Raw genomic sequence first — 20,123 nt, forward strand, 5'->3', positions numbered from 1 at the left:
TTAGCACCACATATAAATAAATAAAGATATTGTGTCTACCTGCAACCTATATATATATATATATATATATATATATATATATATATATATATAGGTTGTAGGTAGAGACACATACACACACACACACACACACACACACACACACATATATATATATATAAAGGAAAAGAAAGCACTTAGCCAGTTCATCCTTCCAAACTATGCAACTGGTTATACATCCAATCAATGCAAATCACAGCTGGGTCAGTTCCCCTAGTATCAGTTTGTCACAGGCCTCAGCAAAGACTCTAATGTTGGCATTTATCAGTTCTCCTACACCAAAATCACAACTGACACTCACTGATATAAAAAGGATCAGACCATTTCAAATGACAAGATCCAATCTCTATGTAAATTAGAGAGACAGACACTGCTGCCAAACTGCTTTTGAGCCATCCTTGTCTAATGCTTACTACAAACTGCCTAACCAAAGATCTGGTTCACACATTCCACAAGAGACGCGATGCTTGGGAAACCTCCCCCTTTAAAATGGGAACATCCTCATCTCCTCACAAACCAAAATGGCACACACTGGGTATCAGGAGATGAAACGCTTCATCTTTGTGAGGCTCAGGTTCCTCTTCTGTAAATAAGAGAGGAGATGAGATATCTTCTAAAGTCTCATCTCCTTAAGTCTATTTTATCAGGCTACATCTGTTGCCTCCTTAGATCTGTTTTTTAATATAATAATAATAACATGTATCAATCAAGCACTTAATATATGCTGAACACTAAGCTAACTGCTTGGCATTGATGTTTCTCATAGCAACTCTGTACAGCAGTGTGGAGAAGGAGCAGGCACAGCAGGCCTGAGGGTGCTGTCCTTGCAAAGGCCTGCTTGCAGGGCAGCTGCTGGCTAAAGTCTGAGAACCTGATCCTGAATTACAGAAGTGTTCACACCAATCCCTAACTGATAAAAGTGGCTCTCTATGCCTAAACTGTAGGTACAAGCCCACGGAGCACCTGCTTTCCTTCTGGGAGTCTGGAATCTTGGTATATGCTAAACAGTGGTGCCTGTATTACCAGGCCTCCCCAAAACACCTTGGATACTGAGTCCCTAATGAACCTCCCCAGTAGGCATCATTTCGTGTGTGTTGCTACAGCCGGATGCTGGAGGAATCAAGCAAGTCCTGTGTGACTCCACTGTGAGGACTCTGGGAAGTTCATGCCTGGTCTTCTCCAGTCCTCACCCCATGAGATTTTTCCTTTAATTTTTACTTTGTATCCTTTCTCTATAATAAGTCATAACTGCAAATCCAACTGTGAATCCTCCTGGAGGTGGTCTGGGGAACCCCTGTCACAGGCAGGTACTATATTACCCTTGTTTTGTGGATGAAGAAACTGAAGCTTAGGAAATAAGTTAGCCACAATCCCATGGCAGACAGGTGACACTACCTGAGCCCTAACCCAGCACTCTAGCTCCAAATCCTTAAATTCTACACTATGCTATGCTCCTCCCTCCCATCATGACTGCATCATCATGGTGCTTTCTAGAAAACAAGAAATTCACAGCATTCACATTTTTTTTAAATATTTTTTTTCATCGTAGATGGACACAATATCTTTATTTTTATGTGGTGCTGAGAATCAAACTCAACACCACATAAAAATAAAAACATGAGGCCATGCATGCTAGGCAAGCATTCTACCACTGAGCTACAACCCCAGCCCAGCATTTGCAACTTAATAGTCACTTCAACCAAGAATATACCTACTATGCTCCTCCATCGATATATAGTTTTCAAATCAAATTTTAAGTAAAACCAGGAAACCAAGGATCAAAGTGGGTTTTTTTAAATTGTTGTTTTTGTTGTTGTGTCATGAACTGTTTTAGGTTTTTCCCTTTATTTTCCTGATTTGCCAGGTGTGTTGGTGCACACCTATAATTCCAGCAATTGGGAAGCTGAGGCAGGAGGATCACACTCATACTTAGTAACTTAGCAAGACCTGCCTCAACTACCCTTGAGTTCAATCCCCAGTACAAAAAAAATATATAAATTTAAATGATAGGGGCGGGGATTGTGGTTCAGCAGTAGAGCACTCACCTAGCATGTGTGAGGCCCTGGATTTGATCCTTAGCACCACATAAAAATGAATGAATAAATAAAACAAAGGTATTATGTCCATCTACAACTAAAAAACTAAATATTTAAAAAAAATTTTTAACTGGTAAATAAAATCATAAAAATTACACAAATTTATGTAGTGTCATGTGATAATTTAATGATTGATTTGTTTTTTTGTGATATTAGCAATTGAACCCAGGGACTCTTACATGCTGGGCAAACACTCATCTCTGAGCTACATACCCATTCCTTAATTTTTTTATTTTGAGACAAGTTCTCCTTAAGTTGCCCAGGCTGGCCTTGAACTGTCCTACTCCTGTGTCAGATTCCCAGGAGGTTGGGATTACAGGCATGTGTCACTGCACCTGTCCTAATGACATTTTAAAATCTTTCTCCTTAAAAAAACTTTTTTATGGAATATATCTCATATATATGTGTGTGTGTGTGTATATATATATATATATATATATATATATATATATAGTATTCTGATACCATGTACAGAATAATATGGGCTGGGGATATAGCTCAGTGAAAAGTGCATGCTTAGCACACATAAGGTCCTGGCTTTGATCCCAAGCACACACCAAAAAAAAAAAAAAAGATGTACTCTCCATTTGGCTTACAGAATAGACCCTTCTGGTTACTTTTAATGCCTGAATGCTGTGTTTCCCAGAATATATTTCTCCCTAAGATCCTTTAGAATTCATGACTGCGTTAAATTTTGGATAATTTTCTTGCTTTTCTCTATAGATTTACTATACACATACATAATATTTTGTTTTACTGTGACTGTTTTTGATCATTATACAAATGGAATTCTGTGCTGTGAATTCTTTTGTGACTTGCTTCCCCCCCCACCCCACCCCCAACACACACACACATTGATTCTGAAGTTCATCCAGGTGGATAGGTTGTAGTTTACTTGTTTTGCTCTGAGGTAATATTCCATTGTACAACCGTGCCACAACTGATCTATCTCACTGTCATTAAACATCTGGGTTGTTTCCAGTTTTTTAAATTATAGATGATAATACTGTGAAGATGGTATTTGCATATGAGTAGAATTGTTGGGTTCTCAGATGAGCATATTCTTCAACCTCACCAGAAAATGTCAAGCTGTTTCTCAAAGTGGTTAAATTGTATACTTCTAGAAGGAGTGATTAATGAGTTGGTCCATACCTTCATCAGCACTCAATATTATCAGACATTTAAATTTTTCATCCTTTCAACAAATATTTATTGATAAATCTACCGTATGCCGGGCACTATGGATCCAGCAGTGAACAAAACAAAACTTTTTGCCCATATCAGTCTTGTTGTCCATTAATTTTTTACCTATCTGGTACATATGAAATGAACTGTAATTTGGGAGGTTAATTGTATTTTTCTGATGACTGATGAAAGTGAATACATTTTCATGTTTAATTGCAAATGCATGTTTCTTCTATGAAATACTGCTTATGTCTTGTGTACTTCTTAAGTTGAGCTATCGCTTTCTTTTTTTTTTTTTTTTTTTAAATATTTATTTATTTATTTATTTTAGTTCTCGGCGGACACAACATCTTTGTTTGTATGTGGTGCTGAGGATCGAACCCGGGCCGCACGCATGCCAGGCGAGCGCGCTACTGCTTGAGCCACATCCCCAGCCCTCGCTTTCTTAAAGATTAAGAAAAGTATGAAATTTTTTCTTGATTTTAATCCTATATTGGTTACATATGTTTTATGTAAAAAACAAAGCTTTTCATTGTCTTTATGCAATTTAACTTATGGATTGTGTTTCTGCATCCTCCTTAGAAGAATATCCATACCCAATGTTCATAAACATACCCTCTAATATTTTTTCTTAATTTTTCCTGCTTCCTCAAAATTGAAAATGAGTCATCTCAGCAGAAAATATTCCCTGATGATTAGTGACTTGTTAGTTTCTGTACAACTCATCCAGGAAGATAAAAACTGTTTTTTGCTCTAATAAAAAAACAAATCATTACTGGGCATTGCTGGGTGCAGTGCCATCTTTAGGTATGGGATTGTCCTCTGAAAAATGTAAAATTATAATTTTCAAAAATTATTTTTAAGCCAGGCACAAGGATGCCTACCTGTAATCCCAGCAACCCTAGAGGCTAAGGCAGGAGGGATCAAAACACCAGGCCAGTCTGGGCAACTTAATGATACCCTGTCTCAAACAAAACAAGAGAAAAGACAGGGCTGAAGATGTAGCTCAAAGGCAGAATGCTCCTGGGTTCAATTCCCAGTACTGGGAAAAAAAAATCATTATAAGAATGCCTCAGAAAGACTAGACTACAATACAGAGAAATGAAAATGGTTGCTGAAAAATGGTGAAAACTACCAGGCTTCCTGGTGCACACCTGGTGGCCCACACCTGTAATCCCGGCAATTTGGGAGGCTGAGGCCAGAGGATCACAAGTCCAAAGCCAGTCTGGGCAACTTAACAAGACACAGTCTTTTTTTTTAAATTATTTTTTAAAATATTTTTTATATGAATGGAGCTTTATTTTATTCATTTATTTATATGTGGTGTTGAGGATCCAACCCAGTGCCTCACACATGCTAGGCTACCACTGAGTCACAGCCACAGCCCTAAGTTGTTGAAATAATTTATAAAATGGGTCCCTGTCCCTCCCAATCCAACCACAACACCATGCTAATTCACAGTACAGATGTACCCTTTCAACTAAATAGAAAAATCAGAAAAACAGAAACTCCCATAAGGCAATTAAAATTACCTAATTTACTTTGTTCTCTTCCTATGACAACTGCTGTTTAGGTTTAATATTTGCTTCTACTTCATAACATTCTAATATATATGTCAGCACCCTCTCTGCAGGTCTCCTGAATTACATCTCTATTAAGGAGGGTGAGACTACCTGGGTTTCTGTGAGAATTAAAGGGTTTACAGATTAGTATCTTCCAAATTAGCAGGCTCAGACACTCTCCATATGATTCTGCTCTGTCCTAGTCCCCAGTGGAAGCAATTAACAAGAAGGGTAACAGCAATATGGCTCTTTTTCTCTAGGAATTTGGCACCTCACTTGGGAGAGCAGGCCTCACAAAGACATTTTGCTGACACTGCAAAGTGCTTCAAGATCCCTTAATCCAAAACCCAATAATGGTCAAATTCTCCATGGGGGCTGCTTATCAGACAGAACAGAATGGTGGGTGGCTCCTCCATGCATTAATCTTTATGGCAAAAGACAGATAAAATTTTAGAAAGAAAACACACCGCCCACTTACTGTAATCCAGATATATCTCAATGTAAACTAACATAGAGTCTGGCACAGCGGGCAACTAATAGGCACTCCATAAACCAATCCTTGTTGAATAAATGAGTGAAAAAAATTCTGGCAGACAGAAGGTATCCAATAAATACTGAATAAGCAGAAAGAATCACCAAGAGTGGCTCTTAGTGCTAGGGAAGGGGGTCATGATACTTATGGAGGTAGTTCAGGTTCTGAGCTACTTACTATGAGGAAAAAATGGTATAATAAGCTGAACAGGAGCCCTGTGGTTAGAGCCTGGGTCCAAATTTCAATGACATCTGCCATATTTTGCGAAGCCTTAGCCAAACAGGCATCAGCTCTCCTTTTTGGAATAAAGGGATGACACATATATACATAAAGCACTTAGCACAAGACTTGGCATATAGAAGGCACGTTATAGAATAGTAGTAAAACTCCTCAGTAAGTGCTGACGTCTCTTGAGGCTTGCCATGTGCCTGTCACTCTGCCACACTTTCTAAAGGTGCAACCCATAAAATCCTCACGCCCACCCTGTGAGGTAAATATGATGATCCCTTCTACAGGTAAGAAAACTGTCGGTGCAACGGGTAATGACCACGTAAAGACTGTGTAAAGATTCGTGAACCCGAGCAATACGTGTATGTGTACACTTCTGTCCACTACACGCTATTTTCCATTACTAGAGCATGCACTTTACAAGCAGTATTTCATCAAATCCACCCCAAAATACTGTGAGGCAGGGCTAAGTCTGCGCAGCTGAGGCTCAGAGAAGTTCTGCAACTTGGCCGAAGTCACCGAGAGAGGCTTTGGACCAGGGTAGCGGACACCTCCTAGCAAACCACCCTGCACGTGGGAAGCCTCCCACTCACTCGCGCGCAATCTCAGCCTCAGTGTCCCAAGGCAGTCCCCACTCGCCAGAAGCCCGCGGGGAATCCCGTCAGTGCCCATCCCAACCGCCCGCAACGGTCATCAAGTCTCCCCTAGCCCGCTCGAGTCTGACAGCTCCAGAGCACCCCGCAGCCCATCTCCCCCGACAGGGCCAGGGGTCTCCGCAGGTGCAGTAGTGTGGGGGAAGGGAACCCAGGAGGGCGCATGCCCAGACGGCTCCATTAGCCACCCGCCAGCTCACCTGGGAATCGCGGAACTCCACCACCACATTCTCGCTGCTCCATCGAGCTGCCATCTCCCTCTCCCAGCCACGGTGGACGCAAAACAGACACCCCCACACTCTAAACCCTCTTCCCCCAAATCCCACGCTGCCTACTAGTCGGCCTGGCCACGCCCCGTTCCCCTCTTCCGCCTGATGGCAAACCATTGGCTGACCCAAACACAGGCTCCGCCCCTTCTTCCGTCTCCTCCAATTGTGGCACTAAACTGCCCAAAATAAGCACACCCCACTCGTTTCCGTCATCAGCTTGCGTCACCCACTCCCCCCGGCCGAGGCTTAGGATACGCCCCTGCCGCGAGCCCTGCCGGGAATTGTAGTCCAAGGTCGGGCGCAGCGCGGGTAACCCAGGCAGAGGAGCCCCTTGGTTTTACTACTTTTCTCGCTGGTGCTTGGGGCATTCTCCCAGATCCAGTCTACAAACCAATATCCAACATTGGTACAAACCGAAGATACCGGTTTTTTTCTGATGCCTGTCATTAAGGTTTTGAAAAGACTGCGTGATTTATTGTTTCAAAAACTACAGCAGGGTCTTCAAGACCTTTTCTGGGGGTCTCTGAAGGAAAAAAAATTTTCATAGTCTTACCGCACCAATGCACAGTGGAGTTTTTTGGAGGCTTCATGCAACAAAACAAAAGGTTTGCCATACTTTTAGCTAACATATTTAGTATTGGAAAATAAAGTTATTATTCATTTAAAATATATTATTATGGGGAAGAATGAAGGAACTTCGGGTTGTGTAGAGGGGAGGGGCGGAGCTGTGGGGATAGGAAGGACTGTAGAATGAGAAAGACCTTATGACCCTGTGTACGTGTATGATTACACTACTGGAGTGACCATGCACCATGTACAGCCAGAGGAATGAGGAGTTGTGCTCCATATGTGTACAGTATGTCTACTTTCTTAGAACAAATTAGAAAATAAAATGTATTGTTAGCCTCAGGAGGCTAAGACAGGAGGATCGCAAGTTCAAAGCCAGCCTCAGCAACTTAGCGAGCCCCTGTCTCAAAACAAAAAATACAAAATGGGGGCTGGGTTGGTGGCTCAGTGGCAGAGTGCTTGCCTCGCATGTGTGAGACACTGGGTTCGATTCCCAGCACCACATATAAATAAATAAAATAAAGGTCCATTGACAACTAAAAGTAAAAAAGGGCTGGGATGTATCTCAGTGTTTAAGTGCCCCCCCCAAAAAATGTATTATTAATGTGAATTAATGTTGAAACATAATGATTGGCATTATGTTTCAACATTAATTGGCAGAAGTGGTGGCTCATGCCTGTAATCCCAGCCACTGGGCAGGGTAAGGCAGGAGGATTTCATGTTCAAGTACAGCCTCAGTGATTTACTGAGGCCCTAAGCAATTTAAGAAGAGCCTGTCTCAAAAAAAACAAAAAGGGCTGGGGATGTACCTCAGTGGTACAGTGACCTTGAGTTCAATCCCCAGTACCAAAAAATAAATAAACAAATAAATAAATTTTTTCGTTTTCAGAATTAATTCCTAATGATTACTGTCAATAAATGAGCCCACATAAACGTTTTGGGGGGCCCTCATAATTTTTGAGACTATAAAAGGATCATGAGATCAAAAAAGTTTGAGAAGCATTGTGCTAACATAAATGGAAATTAAATCCTTCTCTTTGGTCCCACCTTCTCATCCTGGCTTAACTGGTTTACCCTTAGTTTCCCTACTAAAGGAAAATTACTTAACCTCATTTGTTTTTTGTAAGTTGCTTGGCACTCAAGTTTAAATTTTTATTATTGTTGTTGTTAGTATTACAATTGGGATTTTTGTGTGTGGCGTTTTTGTTGTTGTTGTTGTTGGTTTTGGTATTAGGAATTGAACCAAGGAGTTCTTTACCATTGAGCTATATCTCCAGCCCCATTTTGTTGTTGTTGTTTGTTTGTTTTGTGGTACTGGGGATTGAACTCAGGGGCACCCGACCACTGAGCCCCATCCCCAGTCCTATTTTGTATTTTTTTTTAATTTAGAGACAGGGTCTCATTGAGTTGTTTAGCCCCTCACTTTTGCTGAGGCTGGCTTTGAACTCACAATCCTCCTGTCTCATCCTCCTGAGCCACTGGGATTATAGGCATGCGCCACCACCACTGCACCTGGCTCCCCAGCCCTTTTTTATTTTACTTTTTATTTTGAGGCAGAATCTCACTAAATTGCTCAGGACCTCTCTAAGTTCTCCAGCTGTCCTCAAACTTGTGATCCTCTGCTTCGGCCTCTCAAGTCACTGGGATTACAGGTATATACCACTGTATCTGCCAATGGTACCATTATTTCTAAGTTCAAGTCATAGCATGAATAGAGAGAAGATGTGTCCTCCTTCCTCCTTTGAGCATTGGATATAAAGGGCTTGTCCATGGCTTAGGGTGACTATTATCTCTCTCCTGTTTACCTGGGACTTTCTAGGTGTTAGCACTGTGTCCAGGCAAGAATTCTGCATTCCACAAAACCCTTCAATAGCATGAAAACTGGAACAGTTAGTCCCTCTACAATAGGTACATACTGGCAGAATGAATTGTACATTATAATAGACTTGCAAGCAATGTGTCAGGAGGGAATAACCTAAATGGGGGACTAAAATGACATCTTGAAGGTGACATTTGAGCTTTTTAGTATAGTACTAAGATTTTGACAGGGTACAGTAAAAAAAAAATACTTCAGCATTAAGAGTGAGAACAAAGACCTTGAAGTGTGAGGTGCAAGATGTGTTCCCCAAAACATAACACTGTTTCCCCAATTAACTCTCTCATGGCACTGTGCTGCTTCAAAACACAAACCACAATTCATTTTTTTTAAAGAGAGAGAGAGAGAATTTTTTAATATTTATTTTTTAGTTTTAGGCAGACACAACATCTTTATTTTATTTGTATGTGGTGCTGAGGATTGAACCCAGAGCCGCGAGCATGCCAGGCGAGCACGCAACCGCTTGAGCCACATCCCCAGCCCCCAATATTTTTTATTTATTATTTTCAAGCTTCAGGAGAGCAAGAACCAGGTCCGTTTTGTTGGGTCCTGCATGATGACTGCATATACAATATGCTCCATGAATATTTGTCTAATGAATGAATGTAAATAGCATATAAAGTCATGACCCCAGATGGAGGTCAGAACCAACATCCATGCAATCAAAAATAATTTCAAAAATAATTCAAAGTCATTGCTTCTAACTGTTAACATCTAGAAGGAAATATAGACTTGGAAGTTATTCTCCTGGAAAAAGTCCCTTGCTTTCTTTTCCATCCATCATCAGGTTTTCTCACACATGGGAGCCTTTAAAAAAAAAAAAAAAACTGCTCCTCACCAGGTATGGTGGTGCGCTCCTGTAATCCCAGTGACTGGAGATTGAGGCAGGAGGATTAAAAGTTTGAGGTCAGCTTGGGCAACGTGGTGAGGTCCTAAGTAACTTAGCAAGATCCTGTCTCAAAATAAAAAATAAAAAGGAATATGGCTGAGTACTTTAGTATGCCTGGGTTCAATTTCTGGTACAAAAACAAACAAAAAAAAACCCCACCTCCTTGAACCAGGTGTCATTGAGTCATGCCCCCATATTCGCAGCACTCAGGAGAGACGTTGAAATAGGCATATTGCTTGAGCTCAGGAGTCCAAGACCAACCTCCACAACACAGACCTGTCTTAGAAACAGTAAGAAACTCCTATAGGGGGCTGGGGATGTGGCTCAAGCGGTAGTGCGCTCGCCTGGAATGCGTGTGGCCCAGGTTCGATCCTCAGCACCACATACCAACAAAGATGTTGTGTCTGTCGAGAACTAACTAACTAAATAAATATTTAAAAAAAAAAAAAAAAGAAACTCCTATAGTCTTGACCTCCATGTTCCTTTAATGGCTTCTCTTCCTGCCTCCCAGTATTCTCCCAGTTCTCCATCATGAAAGGCCAAAGACTGTTCTGGACATAAAAACCCTCACTCAAAGTGCCAAGAAGGGAAAAGACTGCAAGCTAGGCCCCAGGGCAGTGAGCAGGAAAAATAACTAATACTTTTCTTTGCATGCTCAGGCCAGCACATCAGAATAAATGAATTAATCAATTCATTTTGGCCCATTCCTGTAATCCCAGTTACGTGGGAGGCTAAAGCAGGATTTTACATTTGAGGCCAGTCTGGGAGACAGTGAGACCCTGTCTCAGGATGTAGCTCAGGGGTAAAGGCCCCTAGGTTCAATTTCCATTTCTGGTGGGGGGGGCAGTAGGGAGATTGAGTCATCTAACATACCATACATATACTTATTTACCTATTTGCCGCAGTCCGGCTGCAGCAAAATAGCGGGGGGGGGGGGGGGGGGGCAACTTGTGTAAATTGATACAGCAGGAGCCGTTTATTGTAGAACCGGAGCGGTATATATACATTCCACACAGCTTATCTTAATTAGCATAAACTCGGTACATCAGTCAACCAGGCGCCATTCTGACTTGTTTACAGACTCTAACACCTATTGGCTGGAGGTAGTAGGTGCTTAATAACTCTTTGCTGAATGAGTGGTTAACAAATAGGTGTGGGTATTATTTACCTATTTGGTATGGCAAGAGGTGGTGAGGAGTATCCTGCTTAGGAGTTTGAGCCTTGTTTTGGATATTAATAGAGATATTCCAAAGCTCTGTCCACATATAGCTTGATAATCTTCCCTCCAAAACCAATAGAATCACCCTTGTCTGAGCATTTCTGCAGTCCTCCCCGGTTCCCACCTCTTTTGTTCTTACTTATCTGGTTCTCAAAATCTGCTTGTCATGGGCCACAGGCACAGCAAATACTTTGGGTTTCAAGTCCTTGGTGTTCTGTTCTCTCAATGTTTTCTTAAGTGCGTAAAGAATTTTGGGGAGAGGGAGCAATAATACCTTCCCAATTGCCTCTTCCAGCCCTTCCTTTTCATCTCCCACCCACACTGTGTCCCACTCACAGTGTCATATCATGATGCTGACATCAAAGAAGCAAAATTGAGAGTTCTCTGACTGCGTCTTCATTGCCATGAGCCTCTAAGATTCATAGATGAATATTCTGAATCAGAGAATGGGTATCACTGGAAGTCCCTTATCACCAAATTATGTCTTTTCAGAAGGTCACTCACTAGCCAGGTCACAGGAAGACACGGTACCTAGCAAACTCAGAAATCCAAGGCCCTGGCTGGTTCTTATCAGTAGCTAGCCATGCAATTTGAACACAATCCTGTGTTTTCTCTTCTGAAGAATGAGGAATTATCACTGTTAGGGGTTGGAGGAGGCATCTCCAGAGACAGAAGAGACCGCTACTCAGATTTTCTAGGCTCTTGACACATCACAGAAAATAATTTAAGGGCACATCAGGTTTTAGCAGGGAGAGGAATAACTTTATTAGAAAGTAAAAGGTAGATAAATACATTCTTAAAGCTGAATACAGATCATCTTGAGAGCCAGACGAGCTCTCCACTCTGGGGTCCTAGGCTCTTCTTTTCAAGATGGACATGGGAAGGTTTGTGGGAACATACCAGTCTTGTGAACTCAGTTCTTTGATCATGGATCACGAAATGTTTATGGTGGTCTGCTCTTCCCCAGGATCTTCAAGTTGATATTGTCTTTTCTAGATAATGTTTGGAGTGTGCCTCTATTGTAGGTTTTTAAAAATATATCTCCCTTTGCTTTATCTAATCTGAAAATATATTGTATAGGTTAACAGTGTACATAAACTTTAATCAAAATGAGGTAATTTTCATGGATGAGTGAATTTACAGTATCTCTAAGATTTGTAGATTTCTCAGCAATTTGTGAGTGATCAGTCTGGAAGAAAAATGGTCTGGGGAGAAGATTTACAGCTACAGTCTCTTTTTCCTTCCTTTAAATTTTTTTATTTGCTCTCTTTAGTTCTTTTCTCCCCATCTCTGTCTTCTATTATACCTCAGAGTTAACTGTGCCCCCAGTCCCCTTACATCCAGGAACCTTGGACCCCTTCCCTGAACCCACTAGGAATTTCTCTCTCCTTTAGTCAACAAAGATTTATAGATGTGCTCACAAGCCCAGCCTCCTGCTATGTGCATATGGTTGCTCATAGCCCTCTGCTTATTTTTCCCTTTTCAAGCAAAATAATAGAGATGTAAAGAGCTCTGAGAGGGCTTGAAAGGCTGTTTCTCCTGGTAAACATTTTTTTTAATACCAGGGATTGAACCCAGTGGTGCTTAACCAGTGAGCCATATCCCCAGCCCTTTTATATATTCTTTTAGAGACAGGGTCTTGTCTCACTAAGCTGCTGAGGCTGTCTTTGAACTTGCAATTCTCCTGCCTCAGCCTCTTGAGCTGCTGGGGTTACAGACATGTGCTACCAGGCCCAGCCCTGGTAGACTTTTGTCTACCAGGATGTGGGGGGTTAAGGGGCTCAACCCCACAATGGAGGTGTGGGGTTGAGGGGCTCCTCCAAAGCCATGGAAAGCCCTCCCCATTCTCTGGCTCCTAGAAACAGGAAAGAGGCCACAGGTTTCCCATTGCTAGCCAGGAATAGATCCTAAAAAGCCATTTCCCCTACCTTCTGAACTGTGCAAGCCCTAAACTTACATTCTTCTAAGACGTTTAAAACCAGGGTTTTGCAGCATAGTTCTACACATTTGCTGCACACTCTGCACATCCGCAAAGGGTTTTGGCAACACTGATTTTATCAGCTCTTTCTCCTGGTAGGTGGGATCCACAGTTTGTTAACCCTATTTCACAGCCAAGGAGTGCCACAGAGCAGCTCAGTCATGATCAGTGAGGGTATGAAGATAAAAACAACAAAAAAATGGGGGTGGGGTTGTGGCTCAGTGATAGAGTGCTTGCCTAGCATGTGCGAGGCACTGGGTTCGATTTTCAGCACCACATACAAATAAATAAAATAAAGGCCCATCAACAACTAAAACAAATTTTTAAAAAATGGAGGTCCAAATCTAGCTAGGTCCATTTCTGCATTCAATATCCCTACACGGAGGGCAACGAAGGACTTCTACTCCTTCCATATCCATGCCTGCCCCTGGCACATTAACTATTTTTTCTTTTTTTCCTTGAAGTACTGGGGACCAAACCCAGGGCCTCTTGCATGCCAGGGGAGTGTTCTATCACTGAGCTATACCCCCAGCCCCACTGTTGTTGCAGTTCTATAGCCTTTCATTTCTTCCAACATGTCTTTATTGTCACCTCTGGGCCTTTGAATATGCTGTTTCCTTTGTCTGGAACACTCTTTTCCTCAAACACAGTTCTACCTGTCCTACTTCCTCACTTGGCTAATTTCCAACTTGTTTTTTCAGGTCTTGATTCAGAATCATTGGATCGTGTTGGTACCCATTTCCTGTCTTTTCATCTCCCATAGCACTTAATCATTCATGCACTTAGTCAGCAATTATTTATTGGGACTGGGGTTGGAGCCCAGGGAAGCTTTACCACAGAACTCCGTTGCCAGTCCTTTTTTATTTATTTTGAGTCAGGGCCTCACTAAATTACTGAGGCTAGCCTCTAGACTTGAGTCACTGGGATTACCGGTGTAGGCCACTGTGCCTGGATCAATATGCAGTTTTTTGTGACTGACTACTTAGAATGATGTTTTCAATTCATGTTGTAGCATGCATTGGTATGCTATTTATTTTTATGGCTGAACAATATTCCATTGTGTGGATATACCAACTTGGTTGAGTTGCTTATTAGTTGATGGACATTATTTGAAAGAGTCAAAAAGTTGTTTCCGCTTTTTGACTCTTTCAAATAATGCTGCAGTGAATATTCCTGTACAAACTTGTTTCTTATGTATGTATGTTCTCTTGGAAGAATACCAAAGAGTGAAACTGCTAGGTCATATAGTAATTCTTTTTTTAATTGCTTTTATTTTTTAAATACATGACAGCGGAATGCATCACAATTCTTATTACACATATAGAACACAATTTTTCATATTTCTGTTTGTATACAAAGTATGTTCACACCAATTCATGTCTTCATACTTTGGATAATGATGTCCATCACATTCCACCATCATTGCTAACCCCTTGTCCCCTCCATTCCCCTCCCACCCTCTGCCCTATGTAGAGTTCCTCTATTCTTCCCATGTTTCCTCTCCCTACCCCACTATGAGTTAGTCACCTTATATCAGAGAAAACATTTGCCATTTGTTTTTTGGGGGATTGGCTAACTTCACTTAGCATTATCTTCTCCAACAACATCCATTTATCTGCAAGTGCCATGATTTTATTCTCTTTTATTGCTGAGTAATATTCCATTGTGTATATATGCCACTTTTTAAAAATCCTTTCATCTACTGAAGGGCATCTAGGTGGTTCCACAGTTTAGCTATTGTGAATTGTGCTGCTATAAACATTGAGGTGGCTGTGTCCCTGTAATATGCTGTTTTTAAGTCCTTTGGGTATAGACTGAGGAGAGGGATAGCTGGGTCAAATGGTGATCCCATTGCAAGTTTTCCAAGGAATCTCCATACTGCTTTCCATATTGGCTGCACCAATTTTGAGACCCACCAGCAATGTATGAGTGTACCTTTTCCCCACATCCTTGCCAACACTTATTGTTGTTTGTCTTCATAATGGCTGCCATTCTGATTAGAGTGAGATGGTATCTTAGAGTAGTTTTGATTTGCATTTCTCTAATTGCTAGAGATGATGAACATTTTTTCATGTATTTGTTGATTGATTGAATATCCTCTTATGAGAAGTGTCTGTTCATGTCCTTGGTCCATTTATTGATTGGGTTATTTGTTGATCATACAGTAATTCTATGTTTAATCTTTTTTGAGGAACTGCCAGGCTGTTTTCTAAGCTGCTGCGGTGGTACAAGGGTTCTGATCTCTCCACTTCTCTTTGACATTTGTTATTGTCTTTCTCTTTGATTATAGTTGTCCAAGTAGGTGCAAAATGATTCTTCTGAAGTTCTGTGACAGCAGGGATTCCATCTGTTTTGTTCACTTATATCCAGAGTCTAGTACAGTGCTGGCACTCAGATACTAAATATTTTGTTAATCACATTCAAAAAGTTTTGTATGGATAAGTAAATCAAAAGCTACTTGGACAGTTACAATGCTTATTGTGCATTTATCTCCCAAGTAGGGGCCTATTTGCTAGGGAAGTAGTATCTAATTTTTTGAACTGAACCAAACCTATTCCTGATTTTATAGTCTTTCTTCTGTGACAAAACTGGGTTAAATGTAAGCTTTCTTGCTTTTCTTCAGATCACTCATTTGGATTTCAAATGTGCATAAACTCCTCATTTAGACACTTGCAAGTAACTTCTTGGATATTGGCTTATTTTGTTTCTTCTTACTTTTATTCCTTATGCGAAACTTTCAACTTTTTTATACAGAGCTCTTTGCTCACCCTCAGGCACTCCTTTCTTACAAATGTCATCTTCTTGTTGCTTTCCAGGCTGGTCACACTGGAACAATCAATACCTATCTCTTATGTTTTCTTTTAATATTTTTCCTGTTTGGGTTCCCTGGTTTGGAAGTATCTGGAGGCTCTTAAGAGGCAGGAAGTCAGTTAGGCCAGGCACGAGTGATGCTCAGAGCTAGCATTTAGCACTAGAAAAACAGCTGTTCAAAGAATGAATGAATGAATGTTGTCTATGTGAGAAACACAGCAACCGAGATGGAAAGGTGATTCTCTATTGCAAAAGGCAGATTTGGTCAACAAATAGTTATTCAATACTGACTGTGTCCTTACTTTGTGGCATGTGTCAAAATACATGGTAAATAAAACAGGGGTCTGGCTTGGACAAAGAGTTTCTAAAATCACTCCTAGCTGCATGATTTCTATTTCCCTATCTATATCTTCTCACTCTTTATCCTACACCTGTACATTTTGAGAATTACCTTTTAGCTAAGGAATCGACTCATTTGTCTCCGCCCCAAAGTTCTGATCTTAGTGTGCAAAGCCACCCCTGGGTCCCGATTCACTAGTGCCCCAGGTACTCTTGCACCTTCAAACAGCTCACTCTCTTGCACAGATGCTAAGCCCTGACGTCGGGGTCCTGGGATCAGAACCTCCGAAAGAATGGACGGCACGTCCACCAGAGGGTGCTGTGGGGGCAGATTTGTGCGGGAGGGGAGCTCGACCCGCGACCCTCGGAGTCAGGTAGGCGTACAGGCTAATTTTCTTTCTTCCCGGCGTTTCCTTCCCATCGCCTAAAACCCTGGCCGCCCCTCCTCCACTCGTGGTTCCCCCGGAATAATCAGCCGCTCTCGGGGACTCTTGGAGAGCTGGCTTCGGAACCACGACCTGCTACCGCCGCCGACGCCCCGCGGCGCAGGCCACGCGGTCCCCGGCCGGCCCGGGCGGCGGGTGGGTGGGGACCGGGCGGACGTCGGCGGCCCCGGCGCCGCGGGCGCGGCGAAGGGGTTAACGCGGCGGGCGGGAGGGAGGGGGCGCGGGCCGCGCCTGCGCTCTGCCGCCCTCCATTGTCTGCACGGCGGCGAGGAGCGCCGGCGAGCGCTGCCCGGGACCGAGCGGGGCGGCGCGGCTGGCGGTGCTGGCGGCGGCCGGGGCGAGAGCGCGACGCGACGCGACCGCGGCTTCCCGAGCTCCGCCTGGCCGCCCAGCGCCGCAGCCCGCCCGAGGCCTGGAGGGGTCCGGGCCGCCGTCCATGGTCGCCGCGTCCTGAGGCGGGGGACGCGTCCAGCGCCCCCAGCCCTCCTCCGCCTGCTGCTGTGGGGCGGGCGGCCTCCTCCGGCGCCTCCCTGCGCCCGCCCGCCGCCTCCCTCCCTCCTTCCCTGCGGCTCCCCTGGCTTTCGGAGCCCGGGGGCGGCCTGTGGCGCGCGGAGCCCGCGCCGGACTGCGCCTCTTTGGACCTTGAGGGGAAACATGCGTTTGGCTTGGATCGTTTTAAATTCTTAGTTTGGGGTCCCCGCCCGCCTGCCTCTTCCGCCCCGCGATTTTTCTGCTTTTCGCTTTTTTGTTTTTTGGGCTTTTTCCTTTTCTTCCTCCCGGTCTCCTTTTTGACTCCCTCCCCCTTTATGCTCGCCCAGCCCTCCCCCCGCTGCTGAGAAGTGGGGGAGGGTCTCGGCCTCTAGGTTCCCGCCCCACCGAGGCCCGGGCGAGCATGGGGGGCAAGCAGAGCACGGCGGCCCGCTCCAGGGGCCCCTTCCCGGGGGTCTCCACCGATGACAGCGCTGTGCCCCCGCCGGGAGGGGCTCCCCACTTTGGGCACTACCGGACGGGCGGCGGGGCCATGGGGTTGCGCAGCCGCTCGGTCAGCTCGGTGGCGGGCATGGGCATGGACCCCAGCACGGCCGGGGGGGTGCCCTTTGGCCTCTACACCCCCGCCTCCCGGGGGACCGGCGACTCCGAGAGAGCGCCCGGCGGCGGAGGGTCCGCGTCCGACTCCACCTATGCCCACGGCAATGGTTACCAGGAGACGGGCGGCGGTCACCATAGAGACGGGATGCTGTACCTGGGCTCCCGAGCCTCGCTGGCGGATGCTCTACCTCTGCACATCGCACCCAGGTGGTTCAGCTCGCACAGTGGTGAGTACGCGGGTGGTAGAGGCCTTGGAGGGTGGGGTACAGGGTGGGCGCGCCAGGGCACCCCAAACCTTCTCGCGCGTGCTGAGGTTTGGGTATGGAGCGCACTCCTGCATGTGTCCGCCTTTCCTTTGGTTCTCCATACCAGAGGATGAATGGGATACCTCCCGTCTAGAAAGGAGGCTTTCTGTGAGGCTGCCGAGCCGGGCGTGTTTGAACTCCCGGAGTGTGTTCACTTGTGGAAGGCAAAGTGGAACCTGCCCATTGACGTCTCATTTGTTGGCATCACCATCCTCAGGGAAGAGGTTTTGTCTGGCTCACAGCAAGTCAGCCTTGGTGCTTGCTTTCTGCCACTGCAGCATTGTGCTAGAGCGGGGGATAGATTTGACCCGTGTCTCCTAAACAAAGAATGTGAAAAGAATTAAAACTGGGGGCAAGTAGTGCTTGCATTAGTGCTCTCAACCATGTTGTTAGAGGGGGTGCCCAATTTTGTTACCCTACTGGTGATATGTTTGAACTGTTTAAAATGGAGCAGGCAGTTGGCATAGACAGGTGTGGCCTGCTGTGTGGAGGGCCTCCTTCCCTGGATTTGCAGGACCAGGGCTCTGGTCACTAGTGTTGCATGCAGTAGGCTTGGCTAAACGACTTTCACAACCCTCCATCTTTTTTCTTTTTCTTCTGCTCCGTATGAAGTGCTCAATCTTCCAGTGAATCTGCATCTTTTTTGACCCAGAGCTAGGCAAGGTGGGGTATTATTGCCTGGGTGTTAGCACAAGACCTGGGAAGAGGAAGGTTCAAAGAATCTGGATGAATTCATTTGTGAACTTCTGGTGGCAGGCCACTGAAAGGCTGGAGGGGGATTTCCCGGGTTCTGGCCCGCAGGGTAGACAAGGCCTGGTAGGTGCTTCTGGAGGAAAACAGGTCTGTCTGCTTGGCTACTTGAAAAAGCCAGGTCAGGCTTCTAGAAAATTGGTCAAGAGGGGTGTGGGGCAGCTGAGCTAATTGGCAAGGTGAGTGAAGAAGTTACACATTCTGACTCCTTTGGGTTAGTTGAGAAAATTGAGGTATTTTGGAGGAGGAAGATTCCTGTCCTTAGGGTACTTACTTCATAGAGAATTTAATCTATTGGATCACTGTTGTAGCTATTTGGAATTAGGGTAGACTCTTTGGATCTCTTTCTCTTTCCTGCAAAGTTAGTGATCTATGTTTCTTTCTTTGTCAATTACATGAGCTTTAATTTGTGAAATAATTTTGGAGAGACCTAGTGGGTCATTTAGGTAACACTTGGAAATAGCTTTTGAGTTGCTGTTAAAAATGGTGTTTTAATCCCAGAACAGATCTCAATATCATTGGCGCTTCTCTGACCTGCAGAAACTACCAGGAATGAAATGCAAGGCAGGTCTGCCTTTGGCACTTTCAGTCACTTGATCAGCTTTAGGCATCTTGAAATTAATAATCTTTCTTATGCAGTTTAGTCCGGAAAGAGTCAACTGTATTTGTGAAATGATTGTAGTTAAATTGTTTTTAAAAAATTGTCACTTGGGGCTGGGGATATAGCTCAGTTGGTAGAGTACTTGCTTCACATGCATGAGGCCCTGGGTTCAATCCCCAGTACCAAAAAAAAAAAAAAAAAAAAAAAAAGAATTGTCACTTATTTCTGGTTTTCAAGTGAAAAGCACTGTAAATAGGTCCTAAAACCACAGAATTTCATGTGTAATAAAATAAATGTATTACAAAAGCTTATTTGAGTGAGGAAGAAAGTTCTCTTTTTGGTAACATTTCTTAAGTCTGTCTCTTACTAGAAATTTCCTTATCCTTATTTCACTACCAGCTTCCATGCTAGAGTTATGAGCTTACAACTGGACTTCCAAAACTTCACACTCCTTATCTTAATTTTGTTTTAATTCAGTTGTGATGAGGATAGGGAGAGCCAGTGAACTGTGGGGGTACAGGAAAAGTTGGAGCATATTGATCTTTTAAGAGAGGCTGTCTCTAAAGTGTGCAAGGGAGGCTGCTGTTAATATTCTGGATAGTACATTCTTTACTATATAGGACCATACTGTTCTTTTGCAAGACATTGAGCATACCTAGCCTCACCTGCTTAAGCCAGCATCGCCCTGC

General features: G+C 43.8%; 2 protein-coding genes across 13 annotated transcripts in view; one reads left to right on the forward strand and one right to left on the reverse strand.

Moving 5' to 3' along the window:
• Wdr59 (WD repeat domain 59) overlaps nt 1-20,123 on the reverse strand; it is a 148,078-nt gene that overhangs the window by 71,347 nt on the left and 56,608 nt on the right. For 2 of the 9 annotated variants that reach the window (XM_046434663.2, XM_046434662.2), the window contains exon 1: nt 6,496-6,635. The exons of 2 other annotated variants lie outside the window; for them this stretch is intronic. In XM_046434663.2, the coding sequence (XP_046290619.1) occupies nt 6,496-6,549 (54 nt within the window). In that variant the 5' untranslated portion in view covers nt 6,550-6,635. Of the gene's footprint in view, nt 1-6,495; nt 6,637-20,123 lie in introns of those variants that run through there. 5 more of the 9 variants (XM_046434664.2, XM_058575921.1, XM_058575926.1 and 2 more) reach the window with 4 other exon arrangements.
• Nucleotides 17,197-20,123, forward strand: part of Znrf1 (zinc and ring finger 1) — a 102,950-nt gene continuing 100,023 nt past the window's right edge. For 3 of the 4 annotated variants that reach the window (XM_046434554.2, XM_046434553.2, XM_046434551.2), the window contains exon 1: nt 17,197-18,005. In XM_046434554.2, the coding sequence (XP_046290510.1) occupies nt 17,582-18,005 (424 nt within the window). In that variant the 5' untranslated portion in view covers nt 17,197-17,581. The remainder of the gene's footprint in view (nt 18,006-20,123) is intronic. The other variant, XM_046434550.2, reaches the window with a different exon arrangement.

The sequence above is a fragment of the Marmota monax genome, unplaced genomic scaffold (assembly GCF_021218885.2).
Source record: "Marmota monax isolate L192 unplaced genomic scaffold, Marmota_monax_Labrador192_F-V1.1 WCK01_AAM20220418_F8-fsc00024, whole genome shotgun sequence".
Taxonomy (NCBI): Eukaryota; Metazoa; Chordata; class Mammalia; order Rodentia; family Sciuridae; genus Marmota; species Marmota monax.